General features: G+C 49.3%; 6 protein-coding genes across 6 annotated transcripts; 4 read left to right on the top strand and 2 right to left on the bottom strand.

Moving 5' to 3' along the window:
• Positions 1–1,087: 1,087 nt before the first annotated feature.
• Positions 1,088–2,397, top strand: LCP9604111_5718 (uncharacterized protein; the record flags this gene model as incomplete). The annotated part of the gene is made up of 2 exons (XM_039073559.1): positions 1,088–1,147; positions 1,195–2,397. 2 exons carry the CDS (start codon positions 1,088–1,090, stop codon positions 2,395–2,397), a joined length of 1,263 nt encoding a protein of 420 aa, XP_038928229.1.
• Positions 2,398–4,292: 1,895 nt separating this feature from the next.
• LCP9604111_5717 (putative salicylate hydroxylase) lies at positions 4,293–5,913 on the top strand (the record flags this gene model as incomplete). Its single annotated transcript, XM_039073558.1, has 7 exons — positions 4,293–4,339; positions 4,398–4,402; positions 4,472–4,548; positions 4,604–4,661; positions 4,709–5,447; positions 5,499–5,827; positions 5,876–5,913. The coding sequence occupies 7 exons, from the start codon at positions 4,293–4,295 to the stop codon at positions 5,911–5,913; spliced, it is 1,293 nt and encodes a 430-aa protein (XP_038928228.1).
• Positions 5,914–6,234: 321 nt separating this feature from the next.
• Positions 6,235–7,894, bottom strand: LCP9604111_5716 (argininosuccinate synthase; the record flags this gene model as incomplete). Its single annotated transcript, XM_039073557.1, has 8 exons — positions 6,235–6,522; positions 6,571–6,646; positions 6,697–7,265; positions 7,318–7,514; positions 7,570–7,590; positions 7,644–7,685; positions 7,741–7,783; positions 7,880–7,894. The coding sequence occupies 8 exons, from the start codon at positions 7,892–7,894 to the stop codon at positions 6,235–6,237; spliced, it is 1,251 nt and encodes a 416-aa protein (XP_038928227.1).
• Positions 7,895–8,154: 260 nt separating this feature from the next.
• On the top strand, positions 8,155–9,842 carry LCP9604111_5715 (uncharacterized protein; the record flags this gene model as incomplete). Its single annotated transcript, XM_039073556.1, has 5 exons — positions 8,155–8,210; positions 8,289–8,367; positions 8,559–9,124; positions 9,179–9,744; positions 9,805–9,842. The coding sequence occupies 5 exons, from the start codon at positions 8,155–8,157 to the stop codon at positions 9,840–9,842; spliced, it is 1,305 nt and encodes a 434-aa protein (XP_038928226.1).
• A 526-nt stretch (positions 9,843–10,368) lies between these two features.
• Positions 10,369–11,030, top strand: LCP9604111_5714 (uncharacterized protein; the record flags this gene model as incomplete). Its single annotated transcript, XM_039073555.1, has 3 exons — positions 10,369–10,441; positions 10,518–10,790; positions 10,846–11,030. 3 exons carry the CDS (start codon positions 10,369–10,371, stop codon positions 11,028–11,030), a joined length of 531 nt encoding a protein of 176 aa, XP_038928225.1.
• A 342-nt stretch (positions 11,031–11,372) lies between these two features.
• On the bottom strand, positions 11,373–13,977 carry LCP9604111_5713 (OPT family oligopeptide transporter; the record flags this gene model as incomplete). The annotated part of the gene is made up of 5 exons (XM_039073554.1): positions 11,373–11,907; positions 11,969–12,137; positions 12,194–13,085; positions 13,138–13,652; positions 13,710–13,977. 5 exons carry the CDS (start codon positions 13,975–13,977, stop codon positions 11,373–11,375), a joined length of 2,379 nt encoding a protein of 792 aa, XP_038928224.1.
• Between the last annotated feature and the right edge of the window lie 1,081 nt (positions 13,978–15,058).

Here is a 15,058-nt window from a genome sequence, read left to right as displayed (position 1 = left end):
CCTACTGGGCGCAACGCTCCAACCCCTGATGGCTTTCTTCTTCAGCCCTGGACTAGAAACACTAGCCTGCAGGTGCCCATCTATGATGAATGTGTCTAGGGTCATCTTACAAGAACCAGAAGAACCCCGGACAATGACTCGGAATGAAAGTGATACAACAGTAATGGCGCCATTATCGGTCTTGATATGGTCATTGCGGGAATATACCTCCCACAACTGCCCATCGGTACTCTATACTCCGTAGAGACACAATCTATATCCCTTGAGGAAAAAAAGGAGAGTCTCCGGGGTCATCTCACATGTTAAAGCCTCTCAGCACCGCCACACGAGGAGCTGACGTTGTCCGACACCAGCCACAGTGGCGGTGACCCATCCCAGCCAATCAGCGGTCACATGTCACCGCTCTTTGCACGTCTTCCTCCTCTGGCGCTATCTCACCAGCTGATCAACAGCCCATGCAGACTACACTACACCCCCCATGTACCTACGTCAAAAGAGTCTGGATTATTCCTTTTTCCTTTGCCCTTTCGCCGGAATCTAAATATAACAATGTGATCTCCCTTTCCCTGAAAATTCTCTTCCGGATCCCCGCACATGCAGCTATACCGCAAAGATCGACTTTGGCGCCCAACAGCGTTCGAGTGCGTGTGTTGTGAGCTCATCGACTTGGCTAGTCTCTGATACGTGTCGGTCTCCTCAAGTCTCATCCAATTATTCTTCCCTATAGCTCTGTAATCTGATCCTGTTTGTTGCTCTGCCCAACGTGGATGCGTTTGACCCCCCCAGCCTCCGTGTCCCGCATCACTTCTCCAAGGCCTTAGACCCTCGTTGTTACTCCGATCGGTCCTTTTGTGCTGATCAAGGCCTGAGGTTACCAACCCAACTGCTTTATTAACCGAGAGCTCTCCAGGGCTGTACCTTGCTTATTATCCTATACCCTGCTTAGCTCTTCGATACTTGATCTATACCCCGGACAATTCCTTTTGAAACAGTCTGTGTCCCCTTCACCGCTTCCTTATCGGCTGTCGATCTCGACCATCGGATGACTGATTTTCGGTAAGGTCGTCGCAACGACATACTCTCTGCTATGGCACCTTTTGGTCAAACGATCGCTGTGATTGACAAGACCGGCAAGGTTGTGAGCACGGTAAGTTCGATCTCCGGCGGAAATCCGAGCATTCTGACCAGGATTAGAGTAAGCAATTATTCGGTGTTTTCACCCATGCCAAAAACGCCTATCGGGAGCGCAAGTCTGCCTTCCAATCAGAACGCAATGCAAAAATTGCAGAGCAACAAGCACTCGAAGGACTCGCCAACTATCAGATCGATGATTCGGTAGCCTCTTCTGAACGAAACCATGGGACTCGGTCAAAGCATCACAGCGGCCACGGTCGAAGCTCTCATTACGGGCCATCGGCAGCAATGGCCCGCCGTCACACCTCTCACGATGTGTCGGTCCGAGGTGCCCCTCGTCCAACGGGTCGGTCAAAATCGGATGCGCATATCGACATGGATCTTGCATACGGAGACGCCTCTCATGCAGCCTTATCTCGATACAACCCCCCAGAGCCCAAAAACGACCAACAACAGCTTGATGTTCTTGTCAACCGTGCACAGTGGATTCTTGAAGAAGCACACTGTTTGCATCATGGTGCTGCCGCGACCATGGCCCATCTCCAGCAGAACCCAAAAGCCATGGCCGCCGTCGCCTTGACTCTAGCGGAGATCAGCAATCTGGCCCGCATGATGGCCCCCACCGCATTAGCCTCGCTCAAGTCAGCCGCGCCAGTCGTCTTCGCTCTTCTTTCCAGTCCTCAATTCCTCATCGCCGCCGGAGTCGGTCTGGGCGTAACGGTCGTCATGTTCGGAGGATACAAGATTATCCAAAGAATCGCAGCCGGTGCTATGGGAGAGTCCGGCAAAACGGAAGCAGAAATGGAAGAAATGATGGAGTTCAACACAGCCGAAATCAGTTCTGTTGAGACGTGGAGACGCGGTGTCGCTGACCAGCAAGTCTACAGCGCTGGAACATCTGTCGAAGGCGAGTTCATCACACCCGTGGCAGCGGCCATGTCGGGCATTGATGTGACGACTGCTCGGGCGACACGGGATCCTCGTTTCAAATTTGATGAAGATGCCTCGGTCGCTTCATCCCGTCGCTCCCGTCGTTCACGCACCACCCGCGCTCCGGATCGACGCGATCGAAGGTCAAAAGCTCCTTTGGAGGAACCGAGTGGGATCTTCGGGCGAAGCTCCTCCAAGTCCAAGGCGCCATCGAATGTCCCCAGCCGCACCTCATCTAAACACGGCACCTATGTCACCGAAACTGAGAAAAGGGAGAAGGAGAAAAAGAAAGCTCCTAGCCGGCTACGCCTTATGTTCACCTCTTCCACTTGACACCCAATCCTCTCCATTCGACAGAATCATAACATGTATATCCACCTGTCTACGCTCTTCCGATGTCATTTATGGGCGCAGATGCGTTTCATACGGCCCATTCAGTGCCTTTGATCCACTCAACTCTTACGACGACCCATGACATATGCGTCACTTCCTCCCATTCAATATTTCTTTTTGGATATGGTTGTCGCTCGCTTTCTATTTTTCTTCATCTTCATTTTCCTTCCCTTCTTCTCCTTCTTCTTCCTCTTCCTCTTCCTCTTCTTCCTCCAACTACTTTCAGCTATGCAGCCCCTTCACGCAAGCATATTTTGGTGTTCATTGGCGGCATCTGCTGTATTATACAAACACCAAAGAATCATTTAGATGAACTACATATCTTAAGAAAAAAAAGATTTTCTATCATACATATTCTGCTACGTGTTCTTCACTATTGATGTCTACCTCGGATATACATGTACAATCATCCCATCCATCAATTGCCAATTAACTGGTAGGCAAGTTCGTCTAATTGACCACAAGAGTGCCGAGCCTCTACATATAAAGTAAGAATAGAGATGTAGGTAGGCGCAGAACATGCTAATATATATAATAGTCCTGGGTTCATATGGTCTGAGGTAGATTGATAGTTAGCTTCCAGCTCTCATAAGTGATAGTTAGGGAGATCTTAGTCTTTATGAGGTAGATGGATTCTTGTCCCGTATTAGCAATGACCTACCTCAAGGAGACCTACTCCGATTAAGTTAGATCATGACTTCCAGCTCTAAGCTCGAGACAGAGAACGGTAGAATTCGATCCAGCTGTCTGTGATCGGGAGACCAAGCATCGAGCATAGAATATATACACTAATTCATCTACCATGGCGCCGAGGAACCTTTAACAATGCTAAGGCTAGGTAACTCTTTGATATTCTGAATACTAGTCATGGTGTTCTCAAAGAAAGCCGATGATCGACATCGTAAACCCCTTGGTGGATACTTGCACCCAAGCTCAGGGGCACAGCCCTCTATGCTATTTATGTTGTAGAGCTTTGAAGATAGACAATCTATACAGGGAACATCTACATTTGAAGAGATAGAGAGCGTCTAATCAGCAGGATAGTCATCGAACCCCAGTCATAATATCCAACGGCAATGCCCAATCCATATATCTGCTGTGAAGCCCACCAAGATGCATCATGCTACACCAAAACAGCCCTCGCAGGGATCGAAGTGAAACCCAGTCTCATTAAGGCCCCCCGTGGGAGAAATGATCTGACGTTAGCCGGCAGATGAACGGTTTCCAAACAGCCGGAGGTTTCAGCATAGAATATCCCCCATTGGCTAATTCCATGCTGACCCCTGTCTACTCCCGGGGAATTGGAGGTGCACGCCATAAAGCCGGAGATTATTACATAGTATGTATGACCATTTTTCCCATTTCTTATTTGGGATTGAGGCTGGTGGCGGTAAGAGAATGTATCAAATGCAGCATACTCCCTAGGATCTGCTTTAAACCCTCAAATATTCGACATTTATGCAATGCTGGGTGGCCCGGAGGGACCCGTTAGCCCCCACAGGAAGCCGCAAAGTACCCTCGCTTGGCCAAGGACCCAAATGCTATAAGGGAATGATGTCCCCTTTCTGATTCCTCCGATATGGGAGGGGCATGGAGTAGATAAGAGGGTGAGATGTGGATCAGTGCAGGCTCTAGAGCAGCTCGGGATCTGATAATTGTATGTTTGTTTTGTGAGATTTCGCCTCGTTCTTGAAATAGCGCAATCTTTTGAACAGACATACTGGAGGGGTAATTTCGTAGAGTACTTCAAGGCCTGGTTTGCCAGAAATCTAGTCATTTGATGTATTTATTCTCATCATACATTGCTCCAATCCTCCTATAACGGAAGTTTCAAGATGGAGATTCCAAGGGCAAATGTGCCTTTAGATGTGATTGTTGTCGGGTAAGATTTCCGTTGTGCATGGTTCAACATGCGAGATTGTCATGCTGATGTTTTGTAGTGCTGGTATTGTTTCTGAACGCCGAAGAGCTGCATTGGCTCGAGACAGGAGTTGTATTAACCATGATTGAATAGGCATCGGCGGTATGGCGGCAGCCCTCACATTAGGTCTTCGGGGGCACCATGTCATTGTCCTTGAAGCTGCACGGAAGGTATATGTCGACCGAAATTCATAGTATATCAAGCAAGGCTGACCAATCATGGCAGCTCATGGAAGTGGGCGCTGGGATTCAAGTATCGCCAAACATGCTGCGTTTATTCGACCGTGAGTCTGCCTTCTGCCAGAAAAATATCCATGCTAAACCGGTACAGGGTGGGGAGTCTCGGACTTGATTCACGCCCAAGACGTAGCCCTAGAGCACATCCACGTCCGAAGATGGGATAACGGTAAACTCCTCGACAAGGTGCCGGTGAATAAGACTTTCGGGCAGCAAGTCGTTATTCACCGCGCCGACCTGCACAACGCTATCATCGACAGGGCCCTAGCGTTGCCCAACATTGAGCTGCGTGAGAACTCACCCGTCACAGACGTACAGTTCTACCCAGCAAGTGTTAGCCTAGCCAACGGCGAAATCATTCGTGGCGACGTGGTAATCGGCGCAGATGGAATCAAGTCCACGATCCGTAGCCACCTGCTCGAAGACTCGACTATTAAAGCAGTTGCGACTGGCGATGCGGCATACCGTATCATGATATCCCGGCACATTATGGAGAAGGATCCTGAACTGAAGAAGCTCATTGACGAGCCGCAGGTGACTCGTTGGCTTGGTCCTTCGCGCCATATTGTCGCGTACCCTGTCCGCAAGCACGAGCTGTACAATGTTGTCCTCCTTCACCCCGATAGCCATGGTGTCGAGGAGTCTTGGACCACGAAGGGTTCCAAGCAGGCTATGGTTGACAACTATCATGGGTGGGATAACACGGTGCGGAAACTGATTGATCTGGTCGATGATAATGAAGTTTTGGAGTGGAAGTTGTGTCTGTACCGTCCTCTGAGAACATGGATCCGGGGATCTGTCGCTCTAATCGGTGATGCGTGTCATCCCATGCTGTATGTGCTCCTGAGATTTGGCTGTTGGTTTCAAGACTAATCTCGCCTTAGTCCGTATATTGCCCAAGGTGCTGCCCAGGCCGTGGAAGACGCGGCCGCGCTCGGTGTAATATTGTCGGCTATTTCATCACGCGAGGAGATTCCGCATGCATTGAGTGCTTATGAAAGGTCCCGGAAAACGCGCGCTGAGACAGTGCAGCACTCTGGATCGAAGAATCGAATTACGTTACATTTGCCGGATGGGCCTGAGCAAATGGCTCGAGACGCGCTGTTCAAGGCTTCGGACAGCGGAAGTAACCCCGATAAGTGGTCGGATCGTAGGACACAAGAGTTTCTTTGGGGTTGGGATGCAGAGAAGGCGGCGTTGGATACTTGGAATGGTATGTTCCGTTATTTCCTGGTCATGTCATGTGCTAACTTGCGGACAGAAGATCGAGGACAGACCAGGCTCAATGCGAATCTGTAGATTTTGCCGACACGATACATCACCTGCTCATAATCGGTTGTGGTAACCATAAAGGGACTCGAATTAGAGTAGATATACTTAGAGATAGAAATATTCACTTCATTAGACGCATGAGTGAGCTCGTTCAATTCATACAAGACATTGCATTTTTGCTACCAATTCCCTAAGTGTTAATATTTTCTAGTTCATTATACAGTCATTCGAGCCCAAGACCATCCATCAGACATCGGTGGAACATTGGACAGGTAGACTTGACATGTTGGCCCGAGGAAGCCAGGGACGGTCAACATTTGGCATTCCAATCGTTCAAAATTGAACAATTTACAACCTCTCGCCAGCGGCGGCCTTCATCTGACCGTACTTCTTGAGACGAATGGCAGACACATTGATGAAGCCAGTGGTCTCGGCGGGGGAGAAGTCACCGATCTCATCCATGGAAGACTCGCTCATGTCGTAGAGCTTCTCTGTCTCGGAGGAGCGACCGAGAATGGAAACGGTGCCCTTGTAGGCACGGCAGCGGACCTGGCCGTTGACGGACTTCTGGGAAGCGGTGATAGAGACCTCGAGGAACTCGCGCTCGGGGGAGAAGTACATGCCGTTGTACAAGAGCTGAATATGTTAGATGAGAAAATAGAATCATGGAAAGCTCGTGCTTACCTTGGAGTAGTTGTAGGTGACGAAAGTATCGCGCAGAGCACGGACCTCACGGTCCATAACAAGACCCTCAAGGTCACTAGACGCAAGTTAGTTGTGCCATAAGAAATTTCGCAATACAATACTCACAGGTGGGCAGAGCGCAGGCAGGTAAGACCGGGGGTCTCGTAGCAGCCGCGGGACTTGATACCGATGAAACGGTTCTCGACGATATCAATACGACCAACACCGTTGCGGCGGGCAATGGCGTTGGCGGTGAGGAAGAGCTCGACAGAGTCGGTAGCAACCTTCTTCTTGCCACCCTCAGTGTACTCGAGCTTGACGGGGACACCCTTCTCGAAGTAGACAGTGAAATCTTCGGGCTGATCGGGGGCGGTCAGGGGGTCCTGGGTCAGCTTCCACATATCGGCGGGAGGAGTGGTATCGGGGTCCTCCAGAATACCGGCCTCGTAAGAGCAGTGCGCAAGGTTCTCATCCATAGACCAGGGCTTAGACTTAGTGGAGGTGACGGGAATACCCTTCTCCTCGGCGTAGTCGAGCAAATCCTGGCGGCCCTTGAAGCGCTCGTAGAAGACGGGGTCGCGCCATGGGGCAATGACCTTGATGTTAGGCTGGAGGGCGTAGAAGGCAAGTTCGAAGCGAACCTGGTCGTTACCCTTACCAGTGCAGCCATGGGAGACAGCGAAGCAGCCCTCGCGCTAGGTTTGGGTCAGTATGACATCTTTCTGCCAGCAGCGAAGTAAAGCGTACCTGTGCGACCTCAATCTGGGCACGAGCAATGACGGGACGAGCCAGGGAGGTACCGAGGAGGTAGACGTTCTCGTAGACGGCGTTGCAAGCAATGGCGGGGAAGCAAAGCTCCTCGATGAACTCGCGGCGGATATCAGCAATCTCGCACTTGAGGGCACCAATCTTCAGGGCCTTCTCGCGAGCAGCCTCAAAGTCCTCTGCAAAGGGTTATTAGACCGGGGTTGGATGATAGGTCGACGGAATTGAATTTACCTTCCTGGCCGACATCGGCCACTATGTTCATATTAGTAGTTGATCTTGATTGACATGGCATTGAATCGACTTACTGAAACAGACGACCTCATAGCCCTCTTCGATGAGGTACTTCACTGAAATTCGGTATTAGTATCCTCAATTGGTTAATGGGTTGACCGATGTTCATACAGATGCAGCTGGTATCGAGACCGCCGGAGTAGGCGAGGCAAACCTGTGTCGAACTGTCAGAAAGTGTGGATCGGGTGGCGGTGTAAGATAGCATGGGGACTTGGGGATCTGATAAGGGAGCGAAAGCAATAGTTCATACCTTTCCCTGTGCCATTGTGAGGAATTGAATCAAATTCAAGAAGACTTAAGACGTGGAGTATAAAACAAAGGAAGATTGAGTCATTGGAAAAAATGTCAATTTTGGTGCGGGCCGGGGAAGTCACGGGTCCGAGATGATAACCCTGATAAGATAGATCGTTGCCCCTCCAATCTTCGTCCAACTCAAATTCGAGATAACTGCTCCAGGGCTAGAACAGGCTTATAAGTGATGGCTTTCAGACCTTCCAAAAAGAGATATAAGCTTTGAAACTCATTATGAATAGTCAATTCCAGGATTCATTCTGTTTCCAATGGAAAAGACGAGCAAAGATGTATGTTTCCTTTCAAGATACCATCGCAGATTATCTTGAGTCCGATCCATTGGAAGGCAGTGCATAACTAGCGTATAGCTCCGTCATTCTATATTCTATGTTTTACATTCGATATTCATATTTGCATGATACTGTCCTTTATCAGGGATACTATGCTGTATGTTGACTTCGTCATAGGTCCGGTCTGACTTGTGTGACTGGTTTGCCCTGTTTGCATCATCTCGGCTATCCGCGGCGGTTTCCCCGCGCAATGCCCCGGACAATGAACAAGGAGCAATTTAAAGGCAATCATCCCTACAAAAAAAAAATATTATGTATTTCCATTCTGTTCACATCCCACAATTCTAGCCAAAGATGGCTTCTTTACGAACTCCTTTGCGGTCTTTCGCTCAAGCTCCTCGCCGGTTCTACTCTGGAGCTCCTACTCCGGCAGCGAAGCTAAACCTACCTATTGACTACAAAACCACTCCGATTTTACACCACACCTCAGCCTCCTTGTCAAATACATCAGAGTACCCGGCAGCTGCCACGAGTAAACGACTCAATCTCTACCAAGCAATCAACTCAGCATTGCGGACCGCATTGTCCAAATCCGATCGAACTATTGTGTTTGGCGAGGATGTTGGGTTTGGAGGCGTTTTCCGATGCTCGATGGATCTTCAAACAGAATTTGGATCGGATCGGGTCTTCAACACCCCCTTGACCGAACAAGGCATTGCGGGTTTTGCAATTGGGGCAGCAGCGGAAGGGATGAAGCCTATAGCTGAGATCCAATTCGCCGACTACGTGTTTCCAGCGTTTGATCAGATTGTGAATGAGGCGGCCAAGTTTCGCTATCGAGAGGGTGGGACGGGCATTAATGTTGGGGGTCTCGTCATCCGCATGCCGTGTGGCGCGGTTGGACACGGTGCTCTGTACGTTACGTGGAGTGCCAAGCAAAGCGGTATGCTAATCAACTGATCGAATAGATACCACACTCAATCCCCAGAGTCGCTCTTCGCACATATTCCCGGTTTGCGAGTAGTCATGCCACGCTCCCCTGCTCAAGCAAAGGGGCTACTTCTGTCTTCTATCTTCGAGCACAATGATCCGGTGATCTTCCTGGAGCCCAAGATCCTCTATCGTGCCGCTGTGGAATATGTCCCGAATGAATACTACACCATCCCGCTAAGTAAGGCCGAAGTCATCAAGCCTGGCAAGGACTTGACCGTCATCTCATATGGACAGCCTCTTTACCTGTGCTCTTCTGCTATCTCCGCCATTGAAAAGGCTATGCCGGGTGTTAATGTGGAACTTATTGATCTGCGAACTATATATCCCTGGGATAGACAGACTGTTATCGAAAGTGTCAAAAAGACCGGTCGAGCCATTGTCGTGCATGAGAGTATGATCAACTACGGCGTGGGTGCAGAGGTTGCCTCGACGATACAGGAGAGTGCATTCTTACGTCTTGAAGCCCCTGTCAAGCGAGTTGCTGGCTGGAGCACACATACTGGGCTGAGTTACGAGCAATTCATTCTGCCCGATGTTACAAGTGAGTGCCCAACGCCCTTCATTTCGTCCTATCATCACTAACCCATAGTATTCTTTGTAGGAATCTACGACGCAATTAAACAAATACTTGAATATTAAACTGGGATGCCTCCTAGGAGATTATAATGATACGAAAGCCATTTTTACCTGAGAACATCATCCACTTGCATTTCAATGATTGTGACCAGGTCCAGGGAATTCTATCAAGCAAAATAACAATGCCAAGGTGAACTTTGCTTACTCGCAATAGTCTGTCTTGTTCTCAATGGCTTCACAGGAAATATTAAATACTGTTTCTAGTTGCCAGAATTGACACGGTACTACAATATGTTGTTAACTATGTACATCTCATTATTTTCAAGGTCTCTCGAAACCATTTATATTATATCTCTTCTTTCAAGTATATGGGTGTTTGCATTGTCTTCCCTTTCTGGCTGTTCCCTCGTTCTCACGTGTCCATGTGCCACTTTTCACCGTCGAGCGCCTTCTTTCCCATCTTCCCAAGCTCTTTACCTTCTTCACTTAACCCCATTCAACTTAAATCTATGTCTGGCTCCTATATCTTGTTCCCTCACTTGTTTCACGATGGCGATACAATTGATGATGTGACTCTTGCTCTTTTGCAATGGCGATCAGCGCTTCGACAGCAAATGAGAACCAACAGGACGTTCTAGCGGCCACGAAGATATCGACACAACGTTAGGAATTAGGTATCTTGCGGGAGTGCACTACTTGTTCGGAAAGTTATCCTGAGCCGGACACGATTCGGAATAGCTGCCCACACGTTTACTGCCGAGGGTGTGTCATCCGCCTTCTCCAAAACGCTCTGGCTGATGAAAGCTTGTCTCCTCCTCGTTGCTGCCGTTCTCCTTTGCCGTTGGAAGCTGCGCGTGGCTTCATCGACGATGGACTGTGGGAGGGATTTGAAGCTGGATGCCTGGTTTCATTCTCAAATGCTGGAATTGTGGACTCCAAGCATGCAATTTCTGCCGATCGAACAGGCTCTAATTGACAGCCCCCTTTTCTCAACCTACTTTGATGCACAGGGTCAGTCTCCCCTTCCCCCCGGGTCAACGCCTATTCTCACTCAAAGCAATTACAGGGAATTGGATCTCCGAACCACCAATACCAAAAACCTCACTCGAGGACTTTGTCACAACAATCCCACCGGGGGAGGAGAAATATCAGTTTTTACGTTTTATACGGAAAATTCTGACCTGGGACCAGGAAGTGAGAGCCACCGCGAACGAAATTATACCGGACGAATGGCTTATGAGGCTGCTTTGAGGGGACGCTCTAGGGAGACCCTCGGGTGTATTCGGTGGGCATAATATCCCTAGTTTTCAGCATTCTCTGTTAATGGATTCTACAATATATCTCTTTAATAACTATAAAAATAATACTACGGTAACCTCCAATTTGCAATATCTACAGGGTTACCAAAAAGCTAATTGAGAACTGTGGCCAGTGGTAGACATACATAAAGTAGTTAGCAACCTCGGTGACCGTGTTGTTTTTAACAATACAACCAGTTTGTGATATTCTAGTCTTGAAAGAACATATAGTCATGTATGCCGGAATATGAGTAAAAACACGGAAACGCGATATAAAGGCCCAAGAACAGCCCTTTCAGCCCTGAGCATTATACGCGCAATAATCGAAATTATTCGCACGATTACCTGCCCACGTCGGGAAAGCAACCGAGTTGCCAGAACCACCAAAAACCGCAAATGTAGCCAGGAACACCATGACTTGGGTGCCACCGTCCAGCGCAGCAGACAGGAGGTAATTCCACTTCACAAACCACTGCGGTCGGTAACGGCGCAGATAGAACTGACCGAACGCGCCGAGGATGTAGTAGCTAGTGAGAGAAGCGTTCAGACCAACGAAGAGTTCTCCAAGGTACCACAGGATAATGGCCGAGTTGAGGTATGACCAGATTCGCTGGTGCGGGAAGAGACGGTGCATGATGTAGAAGGGCAATGGGGCGATGAAGCCGACTAGGAAAGCTGCTGTGACCCATTCGTAGCGCGCGCCGATGGAGAACATCTTGGGTGCGATGGACCATGCAATGGCGAGAGTGTTGAACTGCTGGATTTGGGCGCCGGACCAGATGTTTGTTCCTTCGGCGGTTTCGAGGATGGTTGCTTGGTTTTGGACGATGCTGGAGAGGAGTTAGACTGGATGGGAATCTTATACCGGGGTAGGTAAGGGATGGGACTTACGTTATCATCATCACATAGTTGAGAAGGGCGCCCATGACACAGCCGATGACTTGTGTGACGAACGTCGCTTTCGGTGACAGTTTGTTTTGTTGGGCGAGTTTCAGATCACGGAGAAGCAGCCACCCTTGCGAGAGACCGTTGTAGGTGTATGTGGTGAAGTACATATTAGCTGGAGAGTTGTCAGTGGAATGATCTCAAAAGCAGTCAAAGTAGTGGAGTGTATACCTAAAGGACGTCCGGGCATCATGTAACCAGCAATCATTTGGAAAATCGGCTGCAAGTTGTATCCGAAGCCCGTAATGGCATACTGCGCCCCGAAGAAGACCATAAAGGTGACGAGGAAGATGGTCGCGACAATAAAGCCCCACCACGGAAGGGTGGACTTCATCACGTATAAGCATATCAGACCAGTGACCCAGCTGGCAACGAACACTAAGAAATACCAACTGCTGGGGACTTCATCGTAGTCAAGCATCAGCTTATAATGAGGGTCAATTAAAGGGTCCCGACGAATTTGTTCCTTCTCCTCCTCGGTTCGGACACCAGTGTGCTGCCAAAACTTATAAAAGGAAGGATCCAAAATCTTCTTCAAGTTGCTCCATGTCATCCAAGCCCATCCAAGGCTGACTTCAGCGTAGTTCCAGAGCAACATGTGAACAATAGTGGCCGTGAGCCCAGCGTTGGATGTGATGAGATAGTTCACGTACGTGGCGGTAAGGTAAGGAGCTCCAGCCTGATCCACCAGGGTGCTGTTCACGGTGAAGTCTGCGTTCATGATTGCAGTCTCGTTGTATGGGACAGCAGTGGTCGTGTTTGAGCTCTGATCGTAGAGAAGCTGAGACATGAAAGGGAAATCCTTGGCTCTCCAGATATTTCCGTAGTAAAGTGCCATGGAGAGGATGATACCCCCGATATAACCAATGAAACTGTTGGCCAAAGTTTGAAGCGGCATCCAAAGTGGGGATCCGAAACCGGCGATATAATTCCAGTCAAAGCAGACGGACAGGAATCCCATGCCCTCATTACCCTGGGAGCCTCCGAACAGATTTGTGAAGATCAGATTGTGTTGGTCGGCCAAGCAGAAAATGGAAACCGCGGACAAAAGTGGGAAGATGTACTAGATATTGTCAGAGCCTGTAAGGTAGATCGATGTGGTTGAGCAAACGTACCTCGGGGAACCATTCCCAGCAAAAGATAGCCGCGAATACGATCCAGAATACCTTGAATCTCTGCTTGGTCTCCGCTTTGGGCTTGTGCAAGGTCTCCATGACAGTCGTGATGGGTAGGTTGATGGGATACAGCATTGAGGTGGGGTGTACCAAAACATTGCGCATCATGCCTGCAACGCCATACCCAATGAGCTGCGAAGAAAGCGTAATGAAGATTCCCGCAGCTACATTAGGATATCCTCCATAATAGAGCTTTTGCACAGCCAAAGCTTCCGTAGACAAGGCCGAGACAGCTGCCGCCGAGGACATGAGGACTGCTGCGGTGTGTTCCTTCCGGTTCCACGGGAAAGGGTTGAGAAAACGGCCGATGACACCCCGTCGTGGGATAAAGGTAGACATAGCCGTACCCAGAGTTTGAGCAAGGACAGTCAAGAACATGACCGAGACGTAAACAACCTGGGGCTTGAAGTACATGATCTCTTGCAGGACCGCTCCGAACGCGGACAATCCGAGACCTGATTCGAGTCAGCGACATGCTAGATTACCACAGAGGACACAATGAAAAGGCTCACCAATGAAGAACATGCGGAACGTCCATGGATTGAGTGTTGGGTCATCGTCAACATGAATGACCTGAGTGACGATCTCCTCCGCAGTTTGAAGGGGAGCTGCAGTCCCCTTCGAGAGAGCTTCGGCGTCGTCATAAATCGGAAGAGGCACTTCGTGAATAGAAGGGACCTGGTCCTTTTCCCCGCCCTTTTCCCCAAACTTTTCGCTGTTCACCTCCGCAGAGGGTACGCGCTCAACCAGGGTGTCTGTTTTGGTTGGCGTCGTCGCCATGTCGAATAACAAATGATGTGATGTCTCAGGAGGCAGGACTCAGAAGTGAGAGATGTTCAAAAGGTCAAGAAATTGCCAGGTCGGGTCTGCTGATATATCATCGATAAGAGGAACGCAAGAAGTGGCATTCCCCTCCCCTCCCCCTGGACTGCTAGCGCTCGAGCCCAAGGTTCAAGAAACCCAGCACGATAAGGACTAATCCCAGCCTGTGATCGAACGTAACAACCACTTGTCCTAGAACAGAAGGTGGCCACAGGCCTTAGATTGGCGCGCCCACCTGGATTCGGTATTACCGACGGGGCGCCGTCGAGCAGGATTCCAATGCACGAACCAGATACACCGCTGCGACGATAAAGATGCAGGTCTCACCTCGTAGTGGCGTGCCATCCATCCCTTGTATTGGATAAGGAATAAGTCACTAAAACGCTTATACGTAATGTGGATGCCACGCTAAGCTATCTCCAATCCCACCCCCGGACGCATTGTACAATCCGAGACGCTTCTCCGACGGAGTCCGCGCGCTGTCCCGAACTCGACCAAAGGGGCTATCTGAGTTTCGTCGCCATAACCCGCTCAGGAACAGGCGAGTGTTGTAATATGTTGTAGAGAAATAAACTAGGGAAGGGCCATTGTTTCAATTGACAAAGAGTCAAAAACATTGGTGTTATTACTGGTATACCGAAGTTATACCAGTCTGGACGGTCAGGCTAAGCTTTTTCCCGTATAAATGCTATTTCGCTTAAGCTAATCCAAGCCTTCGCAAGCTTTTCCCCAAGCTTTCTCGCTCAAAGTGGAACTTCAAGTCCGTGGAGGGGCCATGTTACATTTGGTGGCGGAGATATCTTAATTATGAGGTCTAATCCTGTCGCCATTCACCCGATGTATCATTTCATTTCATATCACTCCAATCAGACCGGACAAATCAATCAAGATGTTGTTAGCCGTCGGGTGACTTACTCTTTTAAGACTGAACTTGAAGACGGGAATCTTCGAATTCGGTCTTACCTCAGGCTCTTACGAGTTGATTCCCAAGTGATAAATGTGCAATCAAGTCGCACCAGGTGCTGACTAACATGACACG

This window comes from Penicillium roqueforti (assembly GCF_015533775.1).
Source record: "Penicillium roqueforti strain LCP96 04111 chromosome Unknown scaffold_14, whole genome shotgun sequence".
In the NCBI taxonomy this organism is placed as follows: Eukaryota; Fungi; Ascomycota; class Eurotiomycetes; order Eurotiales; family Aspergillaceae; genus Penicillium; species Penicillium roqueforti.
Note: the sequence above shows the minus strand (reverse complement) of the source record. Positions and strands in the feature narration are given on the sequence as shown.